The sequence below is a fragment of the Oncorhynchus gorbuscha genome, linkage group LG01, assembly GCF_021184085.1.
Source record: "Oncorhynchus gorbuscha isolate QuinsamMale2020 ecotype Even-year linkage group LG01, OgorEven_v1.0, whole genome shotgun sequence".
In the NCBI taxonomy this organism is placed as follows: domain Eukaryota; kingdom Metazoa; phylum Chordata; class Actinopteri; order Salmoniformes; family Salmonidae; genus Oncorhynchus; species Oncorhynchus gorbuscha.
In genome coordinates, this window is record NC_060173.1 from 65,216,593 (window position 1) to 65,231,292 (window position 14,700).

Below are 14,700 nucleotides of genomic sequence, written 5' to 3' on the forward strand. Positions count from 1 at the left end.
GCTGTGGAGCTTTGCAGCTCCTTCAGGGTTATCTTTGGTCCCTTTGTTTCCTCTCTGATTTAATGCCCTCCTTGCCTGGTCTGTTAGTTTTGTTGGGCAGCTCTCTCTTGGCAGGTTTGTTGTGGTGCCATATTTTTTAAATAATGCATTTAATGGTGCTCCGTGGGATGTTCAAAGTTTCGGATATTTTTTAATGTCCCAACCCTGATCAGTACTTCTCCACAACTTTGTCCCTGACCTGTTTCGAGAGCTCCTTGGTCTTCATAGTTCCGCTTGCTTGGTTGTGCCCCTTGCTTAGTGGTGTTGCAGACTCTTGGGCCTTTCAGAACAGGTGTATATATTTTTAGATCATGTGACACTTAAATAAAGTCCACCTGTGTGCTATCTAACTTATTGCAGTATGTGACTTCTAAAGGTAATTGGTTGCACCAGAATTTATTTAGGGACTTCATAGCAAAGGGGGTGAATACATATGCATGCACCACTTTGCTGTTTTATTTTTTAATTTTGAAATAAGTTTAATTTTTTCATTTTCACTTCACCAATTTGGACTATTTTGTGTATGACCATTACATGAAGACTAAATAAAAATCAATTTCATTGACAGGCTGAAATACAACAAAATTGAAAAAACGGGGATGAATACTTTTGCAAGACACTGTAGGTAGCTACATTTTCGAGAATTATACATTTCTTATTTTGAGCCTAGTTGGTTAGTGTTTAGCTACCTGTAGATTCATGCAGGGTAGTAATGTAATGAGTTGGTATTATGGTCCATTGTTTATCTAGCTATCTAGCTACATGTCTCAACAAAAGACTCTACTATGCAAGTAACCATTTCACGGTACCATTTTATTTGATATATTGTTTGTTTACCAGAGACGTTTTTGTCAAGAACAACATGACCTGCACCAAATTCAATTTAGGATATAACATTAGGCCAATGAGACGGTGTCTAAATTCTAAAATTCTCCGATAGAATGCCCTGCTTTTATTTCATCACACTCACAACAGTTATTTTCTGTAATTAGCTCGCCATTAACTTGTAAATAATGATCTTGTTGTGAGTTTATTTTCATGTAATAATGAAAGACAACTGTATATTGACATGTCAATAGACGCAGTATAAACCATACTTTAGTCTTGAAATCTTTGGTTGTTTAGTACACAACTGTACTCACTGTTTAACACATGGCCTCACATGTAAATCCTTAAAGAGATGAGTGGGGCTAAGGCTTAAGAGGGTTTGAACGATGCTAGCTCTCCTGCATGTATACCAAAACATTCAAGGTTTCAAGTTTATCAACTTTCCAAGCAGAATTACTTTCCCATGGTTCCTCAACTGTAGTGTATGATATTCACTTTTCTAGTCTCTACTTTTATCCAATGTAAAAAACACCATTTCAAATTTTGCTAAATAAATCCGAATCGAGCCAGTCGGTCACAAGTGAGCGACATCTATTGCAATATAAATCAATGTTAGAGTTTACATACTGTAGATAACCTATAGCAATCGGGGAGAAGGGCCTTGGTCACAGAGGTGACCGAGAGCCTGATGGTCACTCTGACAGAGCTCCAGAGTTCCTCTGTGGAGATGGGAGAACCTTCCAGAAAGACAACCATCTTTGCAGCATTCCACCAATCAGGCCTTTATGGTAGAGTGGCCAGACAGAATCCACTCCTCACTAAAATGCACATGACAGCCCGCTTGAAGTTTGCAAAAGGCATCTAAAAGGACTCAAGATTCTCTGGTCTGATGAATCCAAGATTGAACTCTTTGGCCTGAATGCCAAGTGTCACGTCTGGAGGAAACCTGGCACCATCCCTACGGTGAAGCATGGTGGTGGTAGCATTGTGATGTGGGGATGTTTTTCAGCGGGAGTGACTGGGAGACGAGACTGGATCGAGGGAAAGATGAAAAGTACAGAGAGATCCTTTATAAAAACCTGCTCCAGAGCGCTCGGGGCCTCAGACTGGGGCAAAGGTTCACCTGCCAACAGGACAACGACCCTAAGCACACAGTCAAGACAGCGCCGGATTGGCTTCTGAACAAGTCTCTGAATGTCCTTGAGTGGCCCAGCCAGAGCCCGGACTTGAACCCGATCGAACATCTCTGGAGAGGCCTGAAAATAGCTGTGTAGCAATGCTCCCAATACAACCTGACAAAGCTTGAGAGGATCTGCAGAGAAGAATGGGAGAAACTCCTCAAATACAGGTGTGCCAAGCTTGTAGCGTCATACCCTAGAAGACTCGAGTCTGTAATCACTGCCAAAGGTGCTTCAACAAAGTTCTGAGTAAAGGGTCTAAATACTGTATGTAAATGTGATATTTCATCATAAAAATAATTTAAAAATCTAGGTGTCTAAATACCTTCCAAAATATAACTTTTTAGAAAATCATTTGAAATTGACAAGTTGAAACATAGCCTTTAAATAATTAGCAGACAGAGTGCCTTAGTTTGAGGGCAGTGTGGATTAACCACATTTTCTGCGCAAATCTGTCGAATTTTGGCCTGATGGAAACTACAACTCCCTACTAGATCGCACAGTTCGGGTTTGATCTGATTTACAGTATATCTAGAGAAAATGCGCATTGAGCTCACAGAAAAAAAATGGAAAGAAATGGAATTCAAATAATTGAGTCAATTAGTTGGTAAAAAAAAAAAAAAAAAAATGTTGGTTAATTGCTCAGCATTAGTAAGTGATGACAGTTACATTTTCTCTGTAATCGGTTACATGTAACGGATTATTATTCTGAATGCAAGTACGGATATTTGGACACGGCGAGTCTCTCTGCTCTTTCTCCCTCTTACATTTTCTGTTTTTATCAGTATATATGCATTCTCAAATAGTACATTTTAAGTGAGTGTGTTAGTGTGTCAGTCTGTGAGTTTGTGTGAGAGTAATGCAACATAGCCTTAGGTGTCTGAGACACAGCAAGGTTAATAACTTTCCCCTGGTGTTCCTCTCCTCCCCAGTAAAATGTAGTCTTGATCTCAATAGGATCTCCTTGTTAAAAAAAAGGTGAAATTAAAAAATAAAACAATAATGATTCTCTAAAGTATTAGTCTTTATCCTTTTCACTCATTGACAGACAGTCGTAAGGTTTACGGTAAAGAATAAAGACGGTTAACTAGGGGTCCTCGTTTTTAGGCTTTGCCTCAAGCTTTACAAAGGAAACCTGGGTCATGTTCATTAAGGCACACTGTAACAAACGTTATTTAACAATTTGCAACATTATATGAAAATGAACGTTTCTTATTGGATAAGTCTAGGTACTGCTTCCCTGTTTCAGACCATTTTCTCCTGTTTGGTGCATAATGATCATGGTGGGAGTGAATGTCTGCTTTCTCCCCTAGTCGGTTTAGCATAGTGGGCTGCTGCTTCTCATGTTACCACTGCAGCAGCTCCAATAAGTGGCCATCAGTTTCCCTTTCAGAGGCATATCACTAAACAACATTGTGTGCTAGATTTCTTGGAGGACGCTTTACAAGGATGCAGCAGGATTCGAATGGGCATGCAGATGGAATGATATACCACACAACCATATTGAGCAAACACATACAAAGACGGTGATAGATTGGAAGATATCATTTTGTGATTGTGAGGTTGTGATTAACCAATGCACACACACAACAGTTGTTAAGCAGGAGGCTTGGTTCATCTGTTGTCACAAACCATTCTCAGATGTTGTCTTTAATTCTCTCACTCTCTCCCTCTTTATCTCTCTCTCTCTCTACCCCTCTTTCTCACTCTCTCTCTCTCACAGATGCCGGGTCAGGCTCGGGAGATGACGGTAAGGTCGCTCTACTATTTTCTCTTCATTACTTTTCATTTTCCCTTATATTACTGATGGGTCTGTACTCATTCTCCTTGCTTAGAAACAAGACTGGCACACTTCTTGGAAGTGAGCTTTCACATAACATATTCAGATGCGGAACGAATGCATATTCACAAACATGCACACACACACTCAATAAACACACTGCATGGACAAATGAACAAACGCGCTCTAGAACACACACACACACACACAAACACAAACATTTGTTTGTATTCTCTCAGACATGCAGACATCCTGACACACACACCATGCAATAACTAAATAATCATGCATGTAAATAGTAAGAACACTCTAACATGCTTAGCAAACCCCTGTACCATGCAAATGACACCCTATTCCCTATATTGTGCACTACATTTTACCAGGGCCCATAAGTAGTGGAACATGTTGCCATTTGGGATGCAGCTATGGTCACAGAGCCTGGTGAGACAAACAGGAAATTAGTCCCTTTTCTGGAGTGTGTTGCTTGCTTCCTCTTCATCTCTCTCTCATCCCCCTAACTCTCCTTCTCTCCATAGCCCTCTCTCTCCGTCACCCACTCTCTCTCTCTTTACCCCTCTCTTCACACTCCTCCTAATGTTACTGTTATAACCTGTATGGTGGCAGATCTGGGATAAAAGTAGAAAGGAATGGGAAGCTTTTGAGAAGGTGACAGGAAAGGTGTAGGTACGAGCGTACATGCTTGTGTGTATCTGTGCAAAAGAGAAGTAATTCTTGTAGCTGGATTTTCTGATTTGTCTGTTTGCGTGCGTGCATGTGTTTGTGCGCTCTCGTTCGTTCATGCAAACATGTGTGTGTTCCTGTGTATGTGGGTTTGTCCATTCATTAGTGCATGTGGATGGAGGAATAACAAGTATCCCGGAGCCAGATATGATAAACAGATTGCACTCTGCCTATGGACCTCCAAATGAGAGACAGACAGAGAGAAGCGGAAATGAAGAGGGCGGGAGGTCAACCAGAGAAGTAGGACAGAAATTACCATAGAGATGAGGAAGAGAGATAAAGAAAGGGAGGAAGCAGGAGGCAGAGAGTGAGAATGGAGGTAGAGTGATAGAATAAGATGGAGGGAGGGTTGACAATGATAAGGAGGTAGAGATAGATGGAGAAATAATAGAAAGGGGAGGGTGGCAGGAAGAAGGGATAGAGAAAATATGTCAGTTTATGGGTAAAAAGAAGGTAAAGACAGTTATAAAATGGGGTTAGAGTAGTACAGAGGCACTAACACAAGAACAGCCCCCAATAAAATTTGAATGTCTTTTAATGGCCGACGATGAATGTCAGAGCTGTTTATTTATGGTAGTCTGGTAGGTGAAATATAGATAAGGAGATTTGGACACACACACACTGTAAACCCCAATGTGCTGTCATTACTCAAAACTTTTGAGAAAACCTATTGCACAAAATCTATCTTGTAGTCATTACACAAACCGATGACTGAGGGGTGTAAAACTCATTCCACGGAGGGCCGAGTGTCTGTGGGTTTTTAGTTGCCTTTCAATTAAGACCGAGACAACAAGATGAGGGGAGTTCCTTCAAATAACCAGCTCATCATCAAGCTTTGATTATTTGAATCAGCTGTGTAGTTCTAAGGCAAAAAATATATTGTACAGTGGGCAAGTGAAAGTAAATTATAGGCCTATCCAACGTCTGTGGGAGGAATAAACAATGAAGCAGGGATTTCATGCAAACGTGTCTGTGGGAGGAGAGGCAACCCAAGGACCACTCCTGCATGCGCAAAGCAGCTAATTGTAGGCACTGTTTGAATATATTCATGGCTGGATGCTCCCTTCATTGAAATAATCATTTATTTAAATATAGACCTATTAAATCAATAATAGGCTATTTAGGCTATGAAGAAATAATCACTGACATGACTCTGTTGGTAGCCTAGCATAATATCTCCTTTCACTATCCATCTATCGGGGATGTCTTCAAGGATGTACCAAAGGATGCATAGGTTATCCCAAAACAGGGGCATCGTCTCTGTTAAAGGCTATTTGTCTCAGCTATCCCGCAAACTTAGGCTACCACTTGTTCACCTTATTATAGAGGGTAGTGTTTAGACATGTTAGGTTAAATTACTGTCTCAGATGGGGCTTTAACCAAACCCCTACCCCCCTCCCCTGTGGCTATGCAAGTGCAAGGTCCATGACAGGGGTTTGGGGGCAGCCCTTGAGCCCAACAGGGATTCGTGATCCTTTTCCACGCAATCCATGACTTACATTCACAAGATAATAAGCATGGCCTATGAGACTACTTTATTGGAAGTGTACATAAAACACCATGCAATTACACACTCATTTGTAATTTACCCTTTCGGTTACGACATATAGTCTTCTGGGCTAGCTGTTACTCTCCAAGATACAATGCAAAGTGTTGGCATTACACAAGGGACTGAGGATAACATTGTAGCAAATTCGAAGGGCACCATGACAGGGACTGATGCACGCAACTCATGTCTCTTTGCATTCTGACAACATTCCATGGCCGTTAGAATGGTATTGCTTTGGGGATACCGTGTGTGTGTGTGTGTGTGTGAGCGTGCGCGTGTGTGCACAGCGCAGCACAGTGATGCCTGTATTACATCTCCCCCACCCCACACACCTGCATACACATACAACCCACCTGTTTCTACCTATGTATACTGAACAAAAATATAAATGGAACATGTAAAGTATTGGTCCCATGTTTCATGAGCTGAAATAAAAGATCCCAGAATTTTTGCATATGCACATAAAGCTTATTTCTCAAATTTTGTGCACAAATTTGTTTACATCCCTCTTAGTCAACCTTTGCCAAGATAATCCATCCACCTGACATGTGTGGCATATCAAGAAGTTGATTGAACAGCATGATCATTACACAGGTGCACCTTGTGATGGGGACAATAAAAGGCCAATCTAAAATGTGCAGTTTTGTCACACAACACAATTCCACATATGTCTCAAGTTTTAAGGGAGCTGACTGCAGGATTGTCCACCAGAGCTGTTGCCAGATAATTGAATGTTAATTTCTCTACCATAAGCCCCCTTCAATGTTGTTTTAGAGAATTTGGCAGTACGTCCAACCAGCCTCACAACTGCAGACCATGTGTAACCACGCCAGCCCAGGACATCAACATCCGGCTTCTTCACCAGTGGGATCATCTGAGACTAGCCACCCAGACACCTGATGAAACTGAGGAGTATTTCTGGCTGTAATAAAGGCCTTTGTAGGGGAAAACTAATTCCGATTGGCTGGGCATGGATCCCAAGTGTGTGGGCCCTTGCCCACTCGTGAAATAAGGTCTAATTTATTTATTTCAATTGACTGATTTCCTTATAGTTACTGTAACAGTAAAATCATTGAAATTGTTGTGTGTTGCGTTTTTATTGTGGTTCCCTATATGTAACCACACAGATATGGATGAAATACCTCATCCAAGTCCGTGTGGTTCCTCCTTCTGTGGTTCCTCCAATCTGCAGCACAACCTCTTCCAGGTCCTACAGTAATACTTATTATCATATGGTTATTATGTGCTAAAAGAGCAAGGACTTCCTTGTTACTAAAACCAATTCTAAAGTATACAGTGCCTTTTGAAAGTATTCGGCCCCCTTGAACTTTTGCCACATTTCAGGCTTCAAACATAAAGATATAAAACTGTATTTTTTTGTGAAGAATCAACAATTGGGACACAATCATGAAGTGGAACGACATTTATTGGATATTTCAAACTTTTTTAACAAATCAAAAACTGAAAAATTGGGCGTGCAAAATAATTCAGCCCCCTTAAGTTAATACTTTGTAGCGCCACCTTTTGCAGCGATTACAGCTGTAAGTCGCTTGGGGTATGTCTCTATCAGTTTTGGATTCAGGTCTGGACTTTGACATGGCCATTCTAACACCTGGATATGTTTATTTTTGAACCATTCCATTGTAGATTTTGCTTTATGTTTTGGATCATTGTCTTGATGGAAGACAAATCTCCGTCCCAGTCTCAGGTCTTTTGCAGACTCCATCAGGTTTTCTTCCAGAATGGTCCTGTATTTGGCTCCATCCATCTTCCCATCAATTTTAACCATCTTCCCTGTTCCTGCTGAAGAAAAGCAGGCCCAAACCATGATGCTGCCACCATCATGTTTGACAGTGGGGACAGTGTGTTCAGGGTGATGAGCTGTGTTGCTTTTACGCCAAACGTAACGTTTTGCATTGTTGCCAAAAAGTTCAATTTTGGTTTCATCTGACCAGAGCACCTTCTTCCACATGTTTGGTGTGTCTCCCAGGTGGCTTGTGACAAACTTTAAACAACACTTTTTATGGATATCTTTAAAAAATGGCTTTCTTCTTGCCACTCTTCCATAAAGGCCAGATTTGTGCAATATACAGTCTAATAGACTGATTGTTGTCCTATGGACAGAGTGTCCCACCTCAGCTGTAGATCTCTGCAGTTCATCCAGAGTGATCATGGGCCTCTTGGCTGCATCTCTGATCAGTCTTCTCCTTGTATGAGCTGAAAGTTTAGAGGGACGGCCAGGTCTTGGTAGATTTGCAGTCTGATACTCCTTCCATTTCAATATTATCGCTTGCACAGTGCTCCTTGGGATGTTTAAAGCTTGGGAAATCTTTTTGTATCCAAATCCGGCTTTAAACCTCTTCACAACAGTATCTCGGACCTGCCTGGTGTGTTCCTTGTTCTTCATGATGCTCTCTGTGCTTTTAACAGACCTCTGAGACTATCACCGTGCAGGTGCATTTATATGGAGACTTGATTACACACAGGTGGATTGTATTTATCATCATTAGTCATTTAGGTCAACATTGGATCATTCAGAGATCCTCACTGAACTTCTGGAGAGAGATAATTTTACACGCCCATTTTTTCAGTTTTTGATTTGTTAAAAAAGTTTGAAACATCCAATAAATGTCGTTCCACTGTCCCACTTGTTGTTGATTCTTCACAAAAAAATTATGTTTGAAGCCTGAAATGTGGCAAAAGGTCGCAAAGTTCAAGGGGGCCGAATACTTTCGCAAGGCACTGTAGTTTCACCAGTCATCTATCTCTGGAATTTCAATGGTGGCACGCACCGCAACAGGGAGCCAGGGAGACGCAATTAATAACCATATACTAATCTTGAAATATATACCTGTGAATTTATTCTCAAAATTTCAACTTTATTATAACGATGTTGAGTTTATTTTGGAAATAGTGGCTCTTTATTCTAGAAATATTGCCACTTTTTAAAAATGCTATCTGTGCTTTTTTTTAAATCCAAGTACCACCAGCCATCCACTATTTATTTATTTTTTCTCTTAACTTAGCCCTAAGACTCTTCTGTACCAGTCTGATAGCACATAAATGTAGAGATGGTGAAAAAAATACACTACAATATTATCTGGGGCTTCTCAAGTGGACAGTTGATAGAGTCCTCTAAAAAGACTGAAGACAAAAAGTGGCTGTCATATCACATCCTCAAGGATCCTAGATCAACAATGGCTTAGGGATTAGGCAGAGGAATCGGTTTGGCTATTTATAGAGCTATGACACATAAAGCTTTGGGGTATTCACGTTAGTTGTGGGCTAGAATAAAAACATACACCCCTTTGGGTCCCCCCCCAGGTCTAGGATAAAGAACCTTTCAATTTTGTGGTATCGTGGTATTATTGTTACCACATTTTCCAACCACCTCTGTCCACATAGCATAAGGTACTTAATCGTGCTGGAAAGAGTATTCTACAACTTATTAGGTTCATTCAGAAACTATTAAAAGGTGAAAAACTCCTTCATTACTACAGATGCCCTTTCAGAACACTGGTTGATAGGGACCAATGCAGCGGTCTATTGCCTAGTTATCAGTATTTAAAAGGTTTTCTCCATGTCTCTCTCTCTCCCTCTTTTTCTTTGTCTTTCTCTTTCCTCTCCTCTTTCACTCTATTCTCTTACAATTCTTCCTCTCTTTCGGCCTATGTAAGAAGCTTAGTAAACTTTTTTTTGTAAAATAGTACCTGTAATGTATAGTTCATATTATGGCCTCTTGTAGCCCAATCTTTATGCTGTGTGTATAAAGTGTATGTGTGTGTGTATGTGTGTGTGCGTGTGTGTGTGTGTGTGTGTGTGTGTGTGTGTGTGTGTGTGTGTGTGTGTGTGTGTGTGTGTGTGTGTGTGTGTGTGTGTGTGTGTGTGTGTGTGTGTGTGTGTGTGTGTGTGTGTGTGTGTGTGTGTGTGTGTGTGTGTGTGTGTGTGTGTGTGTGTGTGTGTGTGTGTGTGTGTTAGCACATGCTTTTGTGTGTATGCATTTGTGTGTGTGCACATGTTGACATATGAGTATTGTGTCTGATGTGTGGGTTGAATAATTGCGGGACAAACATTGCATTTAAGTTCATTGAAATACCATAGCTGAACTAAAGGATTTATAAAATTATCATTCAGAAACCACAGCGATATGGATTCGCCTCCACTCCATTCATTTGAATTAAAGTGTGATACCCAAATGTGAATTCAATTTCAATTGATCTCCCATAGTCAATACATACTGTAATGACACACCATAGGCTTAGCAAGTCACTCACTGCTGTATACAGGATCACACTCAAAATCAAATAACATTTTATTTGTCACATGCGCCAAGTACAATGCTCTCTCACAAGCCCTTAACTAACAATAAAGTTAAAGAAATAGTGTTAAGATAATATTTACCAAAGTAAAAAATACCATGATTTTTTTTATGGTGTCAGTAGGGGTAGTGGTCTAGAGATGGCCATGTTTAATCTTTCACAGCCATTGAACAACTTTTTAAAAACACAGTGAAAATAAATGACCTGGTTGTGCTTTTGACGAAAATACTTTGCCATTCCGGCTCCTTTTGCCTCCGCTGACAGAGGCCTGCCGACTCAGTTGCAGCCCCATCGCCATGGTAATGAGGTTAGAGGTTTAGGAATAGGGAGAGAGAGGCCCAGAATGACCAAATACAGACAGCTCCTTGCCGGCAAAATATGTTCTGCTCAGATATCTAGTGAAAGATAGCCCCATCCACCCCGCAGGTTGACGTTTATTGTGATTAGTCTTGTTCCGGAGGCATTGTTTTATTAGCTATATTGTACAAATGAGCTTTTTGGTCTTAATTTAAAGTAAGGTTTAGGCATTAGGTTTAGCATTGGGGTTAGGGTTATGTTTAAAATCTGATTTTATGACTTTGTGGCTGTGCCAGCTTGTTACAACTCTACAGTGCTGCCTCCAATACATGAGTCATCCCAATAAATGTTAACTTGCATCCACCCCACACAATTCTGCATTAGGACGAGCGAGGTGTGGCGATTTGATATTGTGAAAATAGTATGATTAGCACAAATTACTTAGCAGACACTTATCCACAACCTTGGTGTAGCACCACCATGTTCGCACCAAATGAGCCACACAGGCTGCGTTTAGAAAGACAAATTCTGATATTTTATACAAAGTGGTCTTTTGACAAAACACATCAGATGTTTTACGATCAGATATTTTTTCAGAGCTGATTGGTCAAATGACCAATTAGTGAAAAAATATTAGAATTGGTCTGCCTGTCTAAACACAGCCATTGTGTGTATGAAAAGTAGTGGTAATAATTTGATGCAAATATTTTTTTCTCACTGTTTCCAGTTATATGTATGTTATTTATAATAAGGGTTAGCTGAATAAAATCAGACCTCTCTGAAATGAAAATGGATAGCCCTCCAGCAAAATATATTTTAACCAAACCCTCCCTGAATGCTTGAAAAAAAATTAAGTGACCCTCCCCTATACCCCAAATAATAATAAAAACATAAAGTAGATACTATTTACCCTCACCTCACTTCTAGGACAGACTAGAGACTTAGATATGTTCTTCGTCCTGTAAAGGATTTTCATAGCACACAAGGCTGCGGGCCAGAAAGTTGGGGTTTCGCAAACCACCATTGAAAACAGTAGTGGTGTAAATACAGTATATACACTTTATTATAAAAGCATCGCATGAATCTATCATCGTATTTGTGGGTCTGAGAAAATGTTGCCTTTTATAAAAATTTCAAGCTATTCCACGTCATTTTACATTACTGGAGACCTTAGCAGAATATTTTTTAATACCACACATATTACCAAAATTACAGGCTAAGAATGGAAAGAGATATAAGCCTATGCGTTCATCTTATCATATTTCTCCAATGCCAAATCAGTGTGTCTTGTTTTCAACGAAACTATCCCTGTTTGCAAATAATTACATATGCGACGTCATTAGGCATCTAAGCATGGTACTTTGAAAATGTAGGCCTACCATTCCAATACAGACAGAGTAGCCCTACCAATGCAGAAAAGTGTAAGCTTTAACTGCTGGCAACTCATCTTCTGTGGCTTAACCCAACTAGAGGACACAAGTGTTTCCCTAAAAGCTGTCTGGGTTTAAACATCTTCCATTTTACATTAAGTGAATAGCTCAATCAATTGGTACCGGCAGAATAAGAGCAGGTTAGCATTTTTCAACATGAATCTTGTTCTGGAGGCAGCTCTGCAGAGTGGCACTGCGCAAAATACCCCTGTATGAAGATCAGACAGGTCTTGATGCACATTCCAATACAGCATTATGTCCATGAGTATCCAAATGTGTCCAGGTCCGATACGGACCGTATCAACACTTCAACACACAGTTGACCACACCGAGAAACAGACCCACTTGTGTCAGAATCCATGAACACATTTGGACACATACATGCTGTGTCAAATGTTTCGAACCACCTTGATACAGTCCATCACTAGCCGTTTCATATTCGTTGACACATCTTAACATCTCAAAAGTAAGCATTTAATCCCTTTTTGAATAAATGTCTTATACATTTTAATGTACCTTTTAAATGAAGGGTGCTCATCACCATGAACACAGACCTTCAGAGTTACAGACCAGGACTTTTATTATTGATTCACAATGTGCTCTTTAAAAAAGAGAGAAAAAATATTTGTTCATATCAAGTCTGTCAATCAAATTTCAACATTTAAGTCCTAGGCCAGACAGTGACAGTGGTACTTTCAAATACTTTTTCAAACACTAATATGTATTTTGAAGGACCATCAATTTGTAATAGTTCATATTATGCAATTGTTTCTAGGCGCCACCAGATGACAGTATATCGCCACAACCTCATGAAAAAAAACAACTAACTTAGTATTCATCACCACCTGACAAGTTCTAATCAATAATACGTTGTTCCACTACTTATTTACTACATACATGAGTGGTAAGTCAGTACTGATGATGTTGTAATTTGAGTAGTGATGAGCAGAGTTTTGGGACATACCTACTGGTGGACACACATTTCCTAATCGCATTACTACACAATTCCAGCTAAATTACTGTTTTATTGGGCATTTGGGAATCTACTACTTAATAGCTATGAAAAAGTGTCTTGCTTCCGGCTGGCAGCTTTAGTGTCGCCAGTCCGGAGAAGGGTGGGCTGTATGAGGAAAACGGCCCGTGAACGGCCACCAGAACAGCAGAAGCACGGCTGCGGCTTGATAAGGTGGAATATACACATTTTTTGCACATTACACAGTGTGGGTTGGTCGGGTCCAGTGATGTAGTTGTAAAAAAGTGGGTTAACTATACTTAACGAAAATATTAAACGCAACATGTAAAGTGTTGGTAACATGTTTCATGAGCTGAAATAAAATATCCTAGAAATGTTCCATACGCCCAAAAGGCAGGATTTAACCTACATTTTCCCTGAATTTTAGCTATCGATGTGACGTTTGGCTGCGCCTAATCAGTCAGTTCTGTACCTGCCTGGCTGAGTGGCAGTGTGGGTGTAATGAGTGAGCTCGCCTGACAACCACAGAGCGAAACACGTAAGGAAATTAAACTTGGTAGTCTGTCTGGAAACTTATTTGCAAGACCAAATATTTTTCATAAACCTATTTGATCATTATCTGTTCTCTCATTTTACTTCAGAAAATGTCAGATTTTCAAGGAGCTGCTTGTAGTTAACATTTGCTAACTGCAAAAAAACACTAAGGAAACAAATTAAATTAAATCAAATGTTTTATTTGTCATGTGCTGAATACAACAAGTGAAGACTTTACAGTGAAATGCTTACTTACGTGCCCTTTCCCAACAGTACAGTTAAAAAGTAAGTAGATTAACAAATAGATAAAAAGATAATAACACAATATAATAACAATTGCAAGGCTACATGCAAGCTATGTACAAGGAGTACCGGTTCCGAATCAGTGCTCTGGGGTACGAGGTAGTTTGGGTCATATGTACATGTAGGTTTGGTTAGGTGATTGACTGAAGTACTATGTACAACTTCAACAAGCATTTCTCAACGGCTGGCCATGCCTTCCGCCTGGCTACTCCAACCTCGGCCAACAGCTCCGCCCCCCCGCAGCTACTCGCCCAAGCCTCTCCAGGTTCTCCTTTACCCAAATCCAGATAGCAGATGTTCTGAAAGAGCTGCAAAACCTGGACCCGTACAAATCAGCTGGGCTTGACAATCTGGACCCTCTATTTCTGAAACTATCCGCCGCAATTGTCGCAACCCCTATTACCAGCCTGTTCAACCTCTTTCATATCGTCTGAGATCCCCAAGGATTGGAAAGCTGCCGCAGTCATCCCCCTCTTCAAAGGGGGAGACACCCTGGACCCAAACTGTTACAGACCTATATCCATCCTGCCCTGCCTATCTAAGGTCTTCGAAAGCCAAGTCAACAAACAGGTCACTGACCATCTCGAATCCCACCGTACCTTCCGAGCCGGTCAAGGGTGCACCTCAGCCACGCTCAAGGTACTAAACGATATCATAATCGCCATCGATAAAAGACAGTACTGTGCAGCCGTCTTCATCGACCTTGCCAAGGCTTTCGACTCGGTCAAT

The 14,700-nt window shown here is 40.5% G+C and overlaps 1 protein-coding gene across 1 annotated transcript in view; it reads left to right on the forward strand.

Moving 5' to 3' along the window:
* LOC124041052 (tomoregulin-2-like) overlaps positions 1 to 14,700 on the forward strand; it is a 170,898-nt gene that overhangs the window by 75,233 nt on the left and 80,965 nt on the right. The window contains exon 4 of the mRNA XM_046358221.1: positions 3,769 to 3,795. Coding sequence (XP_046214177.1) covers positions 3,769 to 3,795 — 27 coding nt within the window. The remainder of the gene's footprint in view (positions 1 to 3,768; positions 3,796 to 14,700) is intronic.